At 47.3% G+C, this 16,468-nt stretch overlaps 1 protein-coding gene across 3 annotated transcripts in view; it reads left to right on the top strand.

Annotated features, from left to right (window-relative positions):
- Positions 1 to 16,468, top strand: part of LOC106595594 (UTP--glucose-1-phosphate uridylyltransferase) — a 62,434-nt gene that overhangs the window by 41,488 nt on the left and 4,478 nt on the right. For all 3 annotated transcript variants that reach the window (XR_006760573.1, XM_045701793.1, XM_045701794.1), the window contains exons 6-9: positions 2,268 to 2,424; positions 3,020 to 3,160; positions 3,566 to 3,763; positions 12,504 to 12,746. Coding sequence is in view for 2 of the 3 variants with exons in the window: in XM_045701793.1 (XP_045557749.1) it covers positions 2,268 to 2,424; positions 3,020 to 3,160; positions 3,566 to 3,763; positions 12,504 to 12,746 (739 nt within the window). In the remaining variant the exon portion in view is untranslated. The remainder of the gene's footprint in view (positions 1 to 2,267; positions 2,425 to 3,019; positions 3,161 to 3,565; positions 3,764 to 12,503; positions 12,747 to 16,468) is intronic.

The raw sequence follows: 16,468 nt of genomic DNA, 5'->3' as shown, positions 1-16,468 counted from the left end.
TCTCCTCTGCTCCCCCATTTCCCCTTTCCTCTCCTCCCCCTTCCTTCCCTCTCCTCTGCTCCCCCATTTCCCCTTTCTTCTCCACCCCCTTCCTTCCCTCTCCTCCCCTTCCCTCTTCTCTCCCTTCCCTCTCCTCTCCTCCCCTCTCCTCTCCCTTCCCTCTCCTCTCCTCCCCTCTCCTCCCCTTCCCTCTCCTCTCCTCCCCTTCCACTTCCCACTCCTCTCCTCCCCTTCCCCTTCCCTCTCCTCTCCTCCCCTTCCCTCTCCTCCCCTCTCCTCTCCTCCCCCTTCCCACTCCTCTCCTCTCCTCCCCCTTCCCTCTCCTCTCTGTTCCCTCTCCTCCCCACTCCTCCCCCTTCCCTACCCTCTCCTCTCCTCCCCTTCCCTTTCCTCTCCTCCCCCTTTCCTCTCCTCTCCGTTCCCTCTCCTCTCCTGCCCCCTCCTCTCCTCCCCCTTCCCTCTCCTCCCCTTCCCTCTCCTCCCCTCTCCTCTCCTCTCCTCTCCTCCCCTTCCCTCTCCTCCCCCTTCCCTCTCCTCTCCTCCCCTTCCCTCTCCTCCCCCTTCCCTCTCCTCCCCTACCCTACCCTCTCCTATCCTCCCCCTTCCCTCTCCTCTCCTCCCCCTACCCTCTCCTCCCCCTCCCCCTACCCTCTCCCCCTCCCCCTACCCTCTCCTCCCCTTCCCTCTCCTCCCCCTACCCTCTCCTCTCCTCCCCTACCCTCTCCTATCCTCGCCCTACCCTCTCCTCCCCCTCCCCCTACCCTCTCCCCCCTCCCCTTCCCTCTCCTCCCCTTCCCTCTCCTCCCCTACCCTACCCTCTCCTCCCCTACCCTCTCCTATCCTCCCCCTCCCCACTGCTCTCCTCCCACCCTTCCCTCCCCACTCCTCTCCTCCCCTTCCCTCTCCTCTCCTCCCCTCTCCTCTCCTCCCCTCTCCTCTCCTCCCCCTACCCTCTCCTGCCCCCTCCTCTCCTCCCCCTTCCCTCTCCTCCCCCTTCCCTCTCCTCTCCTCCCCTCTCCTCTCCTCCCCTCTCCTCTCCTGCCCCTACCCTCTCCTGCCCCCTCCTCTCCTCCCCCTTCCCTCTCCTCCCCCTTCCCTCTCCTCCCCTTCCCTCTCCTCCCCTACCCTACCCTCTCCTCCCCTACCCTCTCCTCTCCTATCCTCCCACCCTTCCCTCTCCTCTCCTCCCACCCTTCCCTCTCCTCTCTGTTCCCTCTCCTCTCCTCCCCACTCCTCTCCTCCCCCTTCCCTCTCCTCTCCTCCCCTTCCCTCTCCTCCCCTACCCTCTCCTCCCCCTACCCTCTCCTCTCCTCCCCTCTCCTCTCCCTACCCTCTCCTCTCCACCCCCTACCCTCTCCTCCCCCTCCCCCCACCCTCTCCTCCCCCTTCCCTCTCCTCCCCCTCTCCTCTCCTCCCCCTTCCCTCTCCTCTCCTCTCCTCCCCCTTCCCTCTCCTCTCCTGCCCCCCTCCTCTCCTCTGCTCTCCTTTCCTCTTCTGCAGTGTTCCCCTAAGCTGCTCCAGTGTGTGCAGCTCCCCTCTGACTGCCACACAGACTAAATATAGACCTCTAGAGTTTTCCTCTTTAGTTAACACTATCAACCTTTCCCTTTACTGTGGGACTTGTGGTCCAATCAATGCAATATTAGACCCTTTCAGTGCAACATACCGAAACTAAACGAACTATGCAAGAGATGTTGTTGTAGGCAGAACGCATCGGAGTAGGATTCTGTTGCATTGACAGGCTGTACTCTACACAGACCGGTGAGCCATAACCCCTCACCCCCAGCAAGACCATCCTCCCCTCTCATGGACAGACAGACAGACAGACCATCCTCAGCTCTGTAATGAGACGATAAACGTTCTCCTTCCTAATCTGCTCTTATCCACTGATAAACATTAAGTGATGACGGCTCCTTGATCTGTTCAGTTGGTCTTCCCGTCATTGACCCATTCCTAACAGGATTTAAATGTACACCATGAAACCTATAAGTAGCCTACAATTGGGTTATATAACTAAATGAATTCTCTCTCTCTCTCTCTCTCTCTCTCTCTCTCTCTCTCTCTCTCTCTCTCTCTCTCTCTCTCTCTCTCTCTCTCTCTCTCTCTCTCTCTCTCTCTCTCTCTCTCTCTCTCTGGTACCCCCGTGTTAATAAAGAGTCCCTCCTGTCCTCTGTCCCAGGTACCCCCGTGTTAATAAAGAGTCCCTCCTGTCCTCTGTCCCAGGTACCCCCGTGTTAATAAAGAGTCCCTCCTGTCCTCTGTCCCAGGTACCCCCGTATTAATAAAGAGTCCCTCCTGCCTGTGGCCACAGACATTGGTATGACGGGTGAGAATGCTGACGTGTGGTATCCTCCTGGCCACGGGGACATCTACGCCAGCTTCTACAACTCTGGTCTGCTGGATCAGCTCATCACAGAGGGCAAGGTACGCACGCACGCACGCACGCACAGAGGCAAGGTACGCACACACGCACGCACGCACACACGCACAGAGGCAAGGTACGCACGCACGCACAGAGGCAAGGTACGCACGCACGCACAGAGGCAAGGTAACCACCATATCTGCAACACTGACCTCTTTTTAAGGAAAATACTTATTTTATTTATACAATTTGTAAATTATATTCAATAATTCAGCCTTCGCTGCTATTGATATTGTGTTTGTCTTGTGTAAAACCACAGGGGAGCAAAGTCAAACAACTGAGTTCCAAGGCACCAATATACCACAGGAGGTTGGTGGCACCTTAATTGGGGAGGACGGGCTTGTGGTAATGGCTGGAGTGGAATCAGTGGAACGGTATCAAATACATCACACATGGTTTCCATGGTTTGATGCCATTCCGTTAGCTCCGTTCCAGATATTATTATGAGCCGTCCTCCCCTCAGCAGCCTCCTGTGAAATATACACTGAGTATACCAAACCTTAGGAACACTTTCCTAATATTGAGTTGCTCCCCAGGAAGACTCTCAGGTATGGGGATCCTAATAAAATACCAAAATACCCCCCCCCCCCTCTTCAGGAGTACATCTTTGTGTCTAACATTGATAACCTGGGTGCTACGGTGGACCTGAACATCCTGCATCACCTGGTGAGCCAGCCCAACGGGAAACGCTGTGAGTTCATCATGGAGGTCACAGACAAGACCCGCGCTGACGTCAAGGTGGGTGGCAGGAGGAGGAAGACGGCGGCCATGTTGTGGTCTCTGTTAGTGCTTTATTCCCCTCACTATTAACACTTTATCATTTTATTCAGACTTTATAAACAGTTGATTCAATTGTTGTTAATTCATTTAATTGTTGTTAATTCATTCATGTGGAATTGGTATATCTTTTTTTTTACTTTTAAATTAATGATATATAGCCATTTATTTTTAAAGAATATAACGTATAAATAATGAGCTTTAGTTAAACTGTACTACCCCATCAGGACCCCAAAAAACCTCTGTCTCTCTCTGTCTCTCTCTCTGTCTCTCTCTCTGTCTCTCTCTCTGTCTCTCTGTCTGTGTCTCTCTGTCTGTGTCTCTCTGTCTGTGTCTCTCTGTCTGTGTCTCTCTCTGTCTCTCCAGGGCGGTACTCTTATTCAGTATGATAACAAGCTGCGTCTGCTAGAGATAGCCCAGGTCCCCAAGGCCCATGTAGATGAGTTCAAATCAGTCACCAAGTTTAAGATCTTCAACACCAACAACCTGTGGATCTCTCTGGGCGCCATCAAGAGGCTGCAGGAGCAGAACGCCATGGACATGGAGATCATCGTTAACCCCAAGGTGAGAGGCCAGACCGGCATACACACACACACACACACACACACACACACACACACACACACACACACACACACACACACACACACACACACACACACACACACACACACACACACACACACACACACACACACACACACACACACACACACACACACACACACACACACACACACACACACACACACACACACACACACAAAACATTTAGCTTGGTACAGGTTGATGCTGTTTCGGTCAAGGCAGTCCAGCTCAGGTCAGACCAGTTGAATGTATATATTCTATGTCTCAGAATGCCTAATATAATTGTCTGAGCTCCTTATCCATAGGTTGGATCCTCTAAATGGATAATAGTCTCATTTCAACAGCTGACAATATTGAATAAATCAACTGTAAACTTGTCAATGAGGAGGCAGAGACGTGGTGCACAATTCCTCTTCAGTTACACTCAAAACACCCGCTCTGTTCCCACACCGCTCATCCCGTAAAGGAGGAAAAAGTTCAGTATTTGGTCCCATATTCATAACACGAAATGACTACATCAAGCTTTGTGCCCAATAGAAATGAATGGTAAATAATGTATTGTGTCATTTTGGAGTCACTTCTATTGTAAATAAGAATATAATATGTTTCTAAACACTTCTACATTAATGTGGATAGTACCATGATTACAGATGGTCCTGAATAATGATGAGTGAGAAAGTTACAGATGCACAAATATCATACCCTCCCAAAAATACTAACCTCCCCTGTTATTGTAAGGGTGAGATGTTAGCATGTCTTAGGGGTATGCTAACCTCCCCTGTTATTGAAAGGCTGAGATGTTAGCATGTCTTAGGGGTATGCTAACCTCCCCTGTTATTGAAAGGGTGAGATGTTAGCATGTCTTGGGGGTATGTTAACCTCCCCTGTTATTGTAAGGGCGAAATGTTAGCATGTCTTAGGGGTATGTTAACCTCCCCTGTTATTGTAAGGCTGAGATGTTAGCATGTCTTAGGGGTATGCTAACCTCCCCTGTTATTGTAAGGCTGAGATGTTAGCATGTCTTAGGGGTATGTTAACCTCCCCTGTTATTGTAAAGGCTGCGATGTTAGCATGCCTTGGGGGTATGCTAACCTCCTCTGTTATTGTAAAGGCTGTGATGTTAGCATGTCTTGGGGGTATGCTAACCTCCCCTGTTAATGTAAGGGCGAGATGTTAGCATGTCTTGGGGGTATGATATTTGTGCGTCCGTAAACTTTCTCACTCATCATTATTCATCAAATACCCTCAAATTAAAGCTGACAGTCTGCACTTTAACATCATAGTCATTGTATCATTTAAAATCCAAAGTGCTGGACTACAGAGCCAAAACAACAAAACATTTGTCACTGTCCCAATACTTTTGGAGCTCCCTGTATGTATAGAAAAGTGCTGCCTATAGAGGGACACCACCACGCCGTTCCAGAGGACAACCCTTCTCAATACATGATGCCCTGCAGTCTCACTAAAGCCCAGAGGACAACCCTTCTCAATACATGATGCCCTGCAGTCTCACTAAAGCCCAGAGGACAACCCTTCTCAATACATGATGCCCTGCAGTCTCACTAAAGCCCACATTCTAAAACCTCCTTACTGCAGATAAAGAGTGTTTGTGTGGATGGGTGCGTGAGTCTGCATGTGTGCATGGCTGTATTATCTAAGATTACACTTCTCATTTAACTGAGAGGTTATGTGTGTGTGTGTGTGTGTGTGTGTGTGGTGGTTAATTTCTTTACTATCAAATGAGGAGAGACAAACTTATCACACAAGTCAGAGTTATACTTAAACTAAATCTTTAATCACTTATTAATAAGGGAGCAGGTCAATACAACACACACATATAAAGTGAATCGATTGAGTGCTCTACGATAATGATGGCTGGTCGACGAATCACCATCAAATGATTCGTTGAGAGCCACGTGACAAAAGTCAAGGTATTTTATAGCTAAGATACACCCGTTTCAACCTACATGACGAACAACATACATAGAATGGGTCTCAAGGTTAAGATCTGTAGGAAAGATATCTATAATACATAGCAGACAGCTGTGTCAACCGTTTGTGTAGAGACCAGAGTCTGGTCCTCCTACTCCAAACTGGAACCATCTCTCCCTGGTATGGTATAGAACAGAAACATAAACTCATGCTCTGGAATGCTCTTTAGGTTTTATCACCCAAAATACATGTAAATCTCCCAGAGGCCCATCCTCAGTAGAACACACACAATATATAGAATCCTCTATTCTGTTGAATAAAACAACCATTTAATGCAATAAAATTATTATAACATAGTCTTGCAATTTTGTTCTCACAGTGTGTGCATAGACACATTCATGTACCGTGTATATTTGTCTCTCATTTCACTGCCCTGAGACATTACAGAGTGGCGCTGCCCTGAGACATTACAGAGTGGCGCTGCCCTGAGACATTAGAGTGGCGCTGCCCTGAGACATTACAAATCAAATCAAATTTATTTTTATATAGCCCTTCGTACATCAGCTGATATTCTCAAAGTGCTGTACAGAAACCCAGCCTAAAACCCCAAACAGCAAGCAAAGCATGTGAAAGAAGCACGGTGGCTAGGAAAAACTCCCTAGGAAAAACTCCCTAGAAAGGCCAAAAACCTAGGAAGAAACCTAGAGAGGAACCAGGCTATGAGGGGTGGCCAGTCCTCTTCTGGCTGTGCAGGGTGGATATTATAACAGAACATGGTCAAGATGTTAAAATGTTCATATATGACCAGCATGGTCAAATAATAATAATCATAGTAGTTGTCGAGGGTGCAACAAGCACGTCCGGTGAACAGGTCAGGGTTCCATAGCCGCAGGCAGAACAGTTGAAACTGGAGCAGCAGCACGGCCAGGTGGACTGGGGACAGCAAGGAGTCATCATACCAGGTAGTCCTGAGGCATGGTCCTAGGGCTCAGGTCCTCCGAGAGAAAGACAGAAAGAGAGAAAGAGAGAATTAGAGAGAGCATATTTAAATACACACAGGACACCGGATAAGACAAGAGAAATACTCCAGATGTAACAGACTGACCCTAGCCCCCCGACACATAAACTACTGCAGCATAAATACTGGAGGCTGAGACAGGAGGGATCAGAAGACACTGTGGCCCCATCCGATGATACAGAGTGGCGCTGCCCTGAGACATTACAGAGTGGCGCTGCCCTGAGACATTACAGAGTGGCATTGCCCTGAGACATTACAGAGTGGCGCTGCCCTGAGACATTACAGAGTGGCGCTGCCCTGAGACATTACAGAGTGGCGCTGCCCTGAGACATTACAGAGTGGCGCTGCCCTGAGACATTACAGAGTGGCGCTGCCCTGAGACATTACAGAGTGGAGCTGCCCTGAGACATTACAGAGTGGCGCTGCCCTGAGACATTACAGAGTGGCGCTGCCCTGAGACATTACAGAGTGGCGCTGCCCTGAGACATTACAGAGTGGCACTGCCCTGAGACATTACAGAGTGGCGCTGCCCTGAGACATTACAGAGTGGCACTGCCCTGAGACATTACAGAGTGGCGCTGCCCTGAGACATTACAGAGTGGCGCTGCCCTGAGACATTACAAATCAAATCAAATTTATTTTTATATAGCCCTTCGTACATCAGCTGATATTCTCAAAGTGCTGTACAGAAACCCAGCCTAAAACCCCAAACAGCAAGCAAAGCATGTGAAAGAAGCACGGTGGCTAGGAAAAACTCCCTAGGAAAAACTCCCTAGAAAGGCCAAAAACCTAGGAAGAAACCTAGAGAGGAACCAGGCTATGAGGGGTGGCCAGTCCTCTTCTGGCTGTGCAGGGTGGATATTATAACAGAACATGGTCAAAATGTTAAAATGTTCATATATGACCAGCATGGTCAAATAATAATAATCATAGTAGTTGTCGAGGGTGCAACAAGCACGTCCGGTGAACAGGTCAGGGTTCCATAGCCGCAGGCAGAACAGTTGAAACTGGAGCAGCAGCACGGCCAGGTGGACTGGGGACAGCAAGGAGTCATCATACCAGGTAGTCCTGAGGCATGGTCCTAGGGCTCAGGTCCTCCGAGAGAAAGACAGAAAGAGAGAAAGAGAGAATTAGAGAGAGCATATTTAAATACACACAGGACACCGGATAAGACAAGAGAAATACTCCAGATGTAACAGACTGACCCTAGCCCCCGACACATAAACTACTGCAGCATAAATACTGGAGGCTGAGACAGGAGGGATCAGAAGACACTGTGGCCCCATCCGATGATACAGAGTGGCGCTGCCCTGAGACATTACAGAGTGGCGCTGCCCTGAGACATTACAGAGTGGCGCTGCCCTGAGACATTACAGAGTGGCGCTGCCCTGAGACATTACAGAGTGGCGCTGCCCTGAGACATTACAGAGTGGCGCTGCCCTGAGACATTACAGAGTGGCGCTGCCCTGAGACATTACAGAGTGGCGCTGCCCTGAGACATTACAGAGTGGAGCTGCCCTGAGACATTACAGAGTGGCGCTGCCCTGAGACATTACAGAGTGGCGCTGCCCTGAGACATTACAGAGTGGCGCTGCCCTGAGACATTACAGAGTGGCACTGCCCTGAGACATTACAGAGTGGAGCTGCCCTGAGACATTACAGAGTGGTGGGAAAGCAGAACGTTGTTGATTTGTCTCCTAACAGTCCGTCTCCTAGAGGTTTACTAACACCAAGGTAAACACTACAACTCCAGTCTGTCTCCTAGAGGTTTACTAACACCAAGGTAAACACTACAACTCCAGTCTGTCTCCTAGAGGTTTACTAACACCAAGGTAAACACTACAACTCCAGTCTGTCTCCTAGAGGTTTACTAACACCAAGGTAAACACTACAACTCCAGTCTGTCTCCTAGAGGTTTACTAACACCAAGGTAAACACTACAACTCCAGTCTGTCTCCTAGAGGTTTACTAACACCAAGGTAAACACTACAACTCCAGTCTGTCTCCTAGAGGTTTACTAACACCAAGGTAAACACTGCAACTCCAGTCCGTCTCCTAGAGGTTTACTAACACCAAGCTAAACACTGCAACTCCAGTCCGTCTCCTAGAGGTTTACTAACACCAAGGTAAACACTACAACTCCAGTCTGTCTCCTAGAGGTTTACTAACACCAAGGTAAACACTACAACTCCAGTCTGTCTCCTAGAGGTTTACTAACACCAAGGTAAACACTACAACTCCAGTCTGTCTCCTAGAGGTTTACTAACACCAAGGTAAACACTACAACTCCAGTCTGTCTCCTAGAGGTTTACTAACACCAAGGTAAACACTACAACTCCAGTCTGTCTCCTAGAGGTTTACTAACACCAAGGTAACCACTACAACTCCAGTCTGTCTCCTAGAGGTTTACTAACACCAAGGTAACCACTACAACTCATCTGTCTCCTAGAGGTTTACTAACACCAAGGTAAACACTGCAACTCCAGTCTGTCTCCTAGAGGTTTACTAACACCAAGGTAACCACTACAACTCCAGTCTGTCTCCTAGAGGTTTACTAACACCAAGGTAAACACTGCAACTCCAGTCTGTCTCCTAGAGGTTTACTAACACCAATGGTAACACTGCAACTCCAGTCTGTCCTGTAGAGGTCGACTAATACCAAGGTAACCACTACAACTCCAGTCTGTCTCCTAGAGGTTTACTAACACCAAGGTAAACACTGCAACTCCAGTCTGTCTCCTAGAGGTCGACTAATACCAAGGTAACCAGTGGTAACCTTCCTTACGTGGATAGATCCTAGGCTAGTGTAGATTTATCCCCGCCATATTTTCAGATTGGGGGTGTGTCCCAATAATCTCTCCTTCCTGAAGTGTTCACCCGTTCACTATCCACATATTGAAAAGCATTGGATTGTTGTAGATGTCTACAGGGACATTCCACCATTTCCTTATACCAGTTATTCCCTTCTAAATCCATGAAGGGAAGTGAACAAGTGCACACTTTGGTAGAATGGAGAGTTTGAGGCGCAACCGTAGATGAATAACACGTCCCGTCTTTAGATCCTCAGACTGCTACTTCTATTGGATAAACAATGCCTTGGGAAAGTTTTCAGACCCCTTGACTTTTTACATATTTTGTTTCGTTACAGCTTTATTCTAAAATGTATTTAAAAAAAAAAAATTTAATCATCAATCTACACACTGTACTCCATAATGACAAAGCAAACACAGGGTTTTAGAAATTGAAATATGACATTTACATAAGTATTCAGACCCTTTACTCAGTACTTTGTTGAAGCAGTGATTACAGCCACGGGTCTTCTTGGGTATGACGCTACAAGCTTGGCACACCTGTATTTGGGGAGTTTCTCCCATTCTTCTCTGCAAATCCTCTCAAGCTCTGTCAGGTTGGATGGGGAGCGTTGCTGTACAGCTATTTTCAGGTCTCTCCAGAGATGTTCAATCGGGTTCAAGTCCGGGCTCTGGCTGAGCCAGTCGAGGACATTCAAGCCACTTCTGTGTTGTCTTGGCTGTGTGCTTAGGGTCATTGTCCTGTTAGAAGGTGAACCTTCGCCACAGTCTGAGGTCATGGGTACTCTGGAGCAGGATCAAGGATCTCTCTGTACTTTGCTCCGTTCATCTTTTCCTTGATCCTGACTAGTCTCCCAGTCCCTGCTGCTGAAAAACATCCCCACAGCATGATGCTGCCACCACCATGCTTCACCGTAGGGATGGTGCCAGGTTTCCTCCAGACGTGACGCTTTGCATTCAGGCCAAAGAGTTCAATCTTGGTTTGATCAGACTAGAGAAATTTGTTTCTCATGGTCTGAGAGTCTTTAGGTGCCTTTTGGCAAACTCCAAGTGGGCTTTCATGTACCCTTTACTGAGAAGTGGAAAATCTGTCTGGCCACTCTACCATAAAGGCCTGATTGGTGAAGTGCTGCAGAAATGGTTGTCCTTCTGAAAGGTTCTACCCTCTCCACAGAGGAACTCTAGAGCTCTGTCAGAGTGACCATCCTGTTCTTGGTCACCTCCTTGACCAAGGCCCTTCTCCCCTGATTGCTCAGTTTGGCCTGGAGGACAGCTCTAGGAAGAGTCTTGGTGGTTCCGAACTTCTTCCATTTAAGAATGATGTTCTTGGGGACCTTCAATGCTGCAGAAATGTTTTGGTTACCTTCCCCAGATCTGGGAGAAGAAAAAAAAAATTATATATATATTTGAGTCTCATAGCAAAGGGTCTGAATACTTATGTAAATAAGGTATTTCTGTTTTTTATTATTAATACATTTGCAAAAATGTCTAAAAACCTGTTTTCGCTTTGTCATTATGGGGCATTGTGTGTAGAAAATAATCAATTTTAGAATAAGGCTGTAACGTAACAAAATGTGGAAAATGTCAAGGGGTCTGAATACTTTCCGAAGGCACTGTACTGTATATTCTAGAATTACTGCCCTGATGTTGTTAGCTAGTAGATGTAGTGAACAGAACACTACTGTATATTATAGAACTACTGACCTGATGTTGTTAGCTAGTAGATGTAGTGAACAGAACACTACTGTATATTATAGAACTACTGACCTGATGTTGTTAGCTAGTAGATGTAGTGAACAGAACACTACTGTATATTATAGAACTACTGACCTGATGTTGTTAGCTAGTAGATGTAGTGAACAGAACACTACTGTATATTATAGAACTACTGACCTGATGTTGTTATCTAGTAGATGTAGTGAACAGAACACTACTGTATATTATAGAACTACTGACCTGATGTTGTTATCTAGTAGATGTAGTGAACAGAACACTACTGTATATTATAGAACTACTGACCTGATATTGTTATCTAGTAGATGTAGTGAACAGAACACTACTGTATATTATAGAACTACTGCCCTGATGTTGTTATCTAGTAGATGTAGTGAACAGAACACTACTGTATATTATAGAACTACTGACCTGATGTTGTTAGCTAGTAGATGTAGTGAACAGAACACTACTGTATATTATAGAACTACTGACCTGATGTTGTTATCTAGTAGATGTAGTGAACAGAACACTACTGTATATTATAGAACTACTGACCTGATGTTGTTATCTAGTAGATGTAGTGAACAGAACACTACTGTATATTATAGAACTACTGACCTGATGTTGTTAGCTAGTAGATGTAGTGAACAGAACACTACTGTATATTATAGAACTACTGACCTGATGTTGTTATCTAGTAGATGTAGTGAACAGAACACTACTGTATATTATAGAACTACTGACCTGATGTTGTTAGCTAGTAGATGTAGTGAACAGAACACTACTGTATATTATAGAACTACTGACCTGATGTTGTTATCTAGTAGATGTAGTGAACAGAACACTACTGTATATTATAGAACTACTGACCTGATGTTGTTAGCTAGTAGATGTAGTGAACAAAACACTACTGTATATTATAGAACTACTGACCTGATATTGTTATCTAGTAGATGTAGTGAACAGAACACTGTGATACTCTCTCTCTTTGATATTAAGTGGATCATTCAGATCCTAGTGAAGCAGCTTAAAACTTGTCTTGTGACTAGCTCAGAGGTTCTCCATCTGAACCCACTACCTGAGGCCTACAGTACATTCTTCTGTGTGTGTGTGTGTGTGTGTGTGTGTGTGTGTGTGTGTGTGTGTGTGTGTGTGTGTGTGTGTGTGTGTACATGAATCCACTACCTACATCCTTTAGTGTGTGTGTGTCACTAACCACCTATACCTTTTCTCCTGCCAGACACTGGACGGCGGTCAGAACGTGATCCAGCTGGAGACGGCGGTGGGCGCGGCCATCAAGAGCTTCGACAACGCCCTGGGCATCAACGTGCCACGATCCCGCTTCCTGCCCGTCAAGACCGTCTCCGACCTCCTATTGGTCATGTCCAACCTCTACAGCCTGGAGGCGGGCTCTCTCACCATGAGCCAGAAGAGAGAGTTCCCTACCACGCCCCACGTCAAGCTGGGCAGCTCGTTTACTAAGGTAACTAACGTAACCCTAACATTACTACTACTACTATAACTACTAACTAACCTTAACCATGCCCCACGTCAAGCTGGGCAGCTCGTTTACTAAGGTATCTAACGTAACCCTAACCTTACTGTAACTACTAACTAACCTTAACCATGTCCCACGTCAAGCTGGGCAGATCCTTTACTAAGGTATCTAACGTAACCCTAACCTTACTATAACTACTAACTAACCTTAACCACGCCCCACGTCAAGCTGGGCAGATCCTTTACTAAGGTATCTAACGTAACCCTAACATTACTACTACTACTATAACTACTAACTAACCTTAACCACGCCCAACGTCAAGCTGGGCAGATCCTTTACTAAGGTAAGGCTGGATTTCCACTGCTGAGGGCAAGATTTAATCAAAGGTGCTTTGTTGACAAGCGCATTGCATTTGAGCAACCAATAAATATTTGTTTTAATGTTAAATAGAGCCCCACAGTGGAGGTGTCATAAAACCCATAAAACCTAGCAGTCAAATAAGGAAATGGTTCCAATCGTTTTTTCCACCATTCATTTTTCCCATAGGGGATTTTACAAACACTTAAAATAATGGCTGTGTTTCGTGTAGGCTTACCCTGGGGTGATGTTTTGATAATCATGTTTTGATAACCATCTCTCGGACAAAGTAACTTTTATATATATTTGGCTCTATTTACTCTGATTCGATATAATAACTCATACTGTGGAACTCTATGGCCAAGTCACCATTTTTATCTCAGTATCATATAATTTTTGGGTAACAGTGAAGTACCTTACTGTAATAGTTTTAGATTAAAATGGTCAAAAAGAAACAAAAGTAGCATTTTAGCCAAAAACTATTTTGCTAGGACTGTCTGGGAGTGATCTCTGAAAACAGAAAACCAACAGTTATTGGCAGAGAGGTTTGGAACTCTTTTTCTCATTGGTCTATTTAACTAAAATACCGACTAGTGATGTCACCAGGCAAGCAAAAACTCCACCCATGCAAAACCTGCTGATTAGAAGGTCCTGTGTAGATTATTTTCTACCAGCAACTATCAGGAAATAATTCTCAGAAATTGTTCACACTTTTACAGTGTTCGTTTCTACAGCTGTTGTACAATGTAAGCTTCCATGTTGTTTTGCTACCATGTTGTTGTCATGTTGTGTTGCTACCATGCTGTGTTGTCATATGTTGCTGCTTTGCTATGTTGTTGTCATAGGTCTCTCTTTATGTAGTGTTGTGTTGTCGTGATGTGTGTTTTGTCCTATATTTGTATTTTTAAATTTTTTTTATTTATCCCAGCCCAAGACATTTACATTTACATTTAAGTCATTTAGCAGACGCTCTTATCCAGAGCGACTTACAAATTGGTGCATTCACCTTATAATATCCAGTCGAACAACCACTTGACAATAGTGCATCTAAATATTTTAAGGGGGGGGGTTAGAAGGATTACTTTATCCTATCCCAGGTATTCCTTGAAGAGGTGGGGTTTCAGGTGTCTCCGGAAGGTAGTGATTGACTCCGCTGTCCTGGCGTCGTGAGGGAGCTTGTTCCACCATTGGGGTGCCAGAGCAGCGAACAGTTTTGACTGGGCTGAGCGGGAACTGTGCTTCCTCAGAGGTAGGGAGGCGAGCAAGCCAGAGGTGGATGAACGGAGTGCCCTTGTTTGGGTGTAGGGCCTGATCAGAGCCTGAAGGTACGGAGGTGCCGTTCCCCTCACAGCTCCGTAGGCAAGCACCATGGTCTTGTAGCGGATGCGAGCTTCGACTGGAAGCCAGTGGAGAGAGCGGAGGAGCGGGGTGACGTGAGAGAACTTGGGAAGGTTGAACACCAGACGGGCTGCGGCGTTCTGGATGAATTGTAGGGGTTTAATGGCACAGGCAGGGAGCCCAGCCAACAGCGAGTTGCAATAATCCAGACGGGAGATGACAAGTGCCTGGATTAGGACCTGCGCCGCTTCCTGTGTGAGGCAGGGTCGTACTCTGCAAATGTTGTAGAGCATGAACCTACAGGATCGGGTCACCGCCTTGATGTTGGTGGAGAACGACAGGGTGTTGTCCAGGGTCACGCCAAGGCTCTTAGCACTCTGGGAGGAGGACACAAGGGAGTTGTCAACCGTGATGGCGAGATCATGGAACGGGCAGTCCTTCCCCGGGAGGAAGAGCAGCTCCGTCTTGCCGAGGTTCAGCTTGAGGTGGTGATCCGTCATCCACACTGATATGTCTGCCAGACATGCAGAGATGCGATTCGCCACCTGGTTGTCAGAAGGGGGAAAGGAGAAGATTAATTGTGTGTCATCTGCATAGCAATGATATGAGAGACCATGTGAGGATATGACAGAGCCAAGTGACTTGGTGTATAGCGAGAATAGGAGTGGGCCAAGAACAGAGCCCTGGGGGACACCAGTGGTGAGAGCACGTGGTGCGGAGACAGATTCTCGCCACGCCACCTGGTAGGAGCGACCTGTCAGGTAGGACGCAATCCAAGCGTGGGCGGCGCCGGAGATGCCCAGCTCGGAGAGGGTGGAGAGGAGGATCTGATGGTTCACGGTATCAAAGGCAGCAGATAGGTCTAGAAGGATGAGAGCAGAGGAGAGAGAGTTACCTTTAGCAGTGCGGAGAGCCTCCGTGACACAGAGAAGAGCAGTCTCAGTTGAATGCCCAGTCTTGAAACCTGACTGATTAGGATCAAGAAGGTCATTCTGAGAGAGATAGCAAGAGAGCTGGCCGAGGACGGCACGTTCAAGAGTTTTGGAGAGAAAGGAAAGAAGGGATACTGGTCTGTAGTTGTTGACATCGGAGGGATCGAGTGTAGGTTTTTTCAGAAGGGGTGCAACTCTCGCTCTCTTGAAAACGGAAGGGACGTAGCCAGCGGTCAAGGATGAGTTGATGAGCGAGGTGAGGTAGGGGAGAAGGTCTCCGGAAATGGTCTGGAGAAGAGAGGAGGGGATAGGGTCAAGTGGGCAGGTTGTTGGGCGGCCGGCCGTCACAAGACGCGAGATTTCATCTGGAGAGAGAGGGGAGAAAGAGGTCAAAGCACAGGGTAGGGCAGTGTGAGCAGGACCAGCAGTGTCGTTTGACTTAGCAACGAGGATCGGATGTCGTCAACCTTCTTTTCAAAATGGTTGACGAAGTCATCCGCAGAGAGGGAGGAGGGGGGGGGAGGAGGATTCAGGAGGGAGGAGAAGGTAGCAAAGAGCTTCCTAGGGTTAGAGGCAGATGCTTGGAGTTTAGAGTGGTAGAAAGTGGCTTTAGCAGCAGAGACAGAAGAGGAAAATGTAGAGAGGAGGGAGTGAAAGGATGCCAGGTCCGCAGGGGAGGCGAGTTTTCCTCCATTTCCGCTCGGCTGCCCGGAGCCCTGTTCTGTGAGCTCGCAGTGAGTCGTCGAGCCACGGAGCAGGAGGGGAGGACCGAGCCGGCCTGGAGGATAGGGGACAGAGGAAATCAAAGGATGCAGAGAGGGAGGAGAGGAGGGTTGAGGAGGCAGAATCAGGAGATAGGTTGGAGAAGGTTTGAGCAGAGGGAAGAGATGATAGGATGGAAGAGGAGAGAGTAGCGGGAGAGAGAGAGTGAAGGTTGGGACGGCGCAATACCATCCGAGTAGGGGCAGAGTGAGAAGTGTTGGATGAGAGCGAGAGGGAAAAGGATACAAGGTAGTGGTCGGAGACTTGGAGGGGAGTTGCAATGAGATTAGTGGAAGAACAGCATCTAGTAAAGATGAG

Source organism: Salmo salar, chromosome ssa18 (genome assembly GCF_905237065.1).
Source record: "Salmo salar chromosome ssa18, Ssal_v3.1, whole genome shotgun sequence".
NCBI lineage: Eukaryota > Metazoa > Chordata > Actinopteri > Salmoniformes > Salmonidae > Salmo > Salmo salar.
Note: the sequence above shows the minus strand (reverse complement) of the source record. Positions and strands in the feature narration are given on the sequence as shown.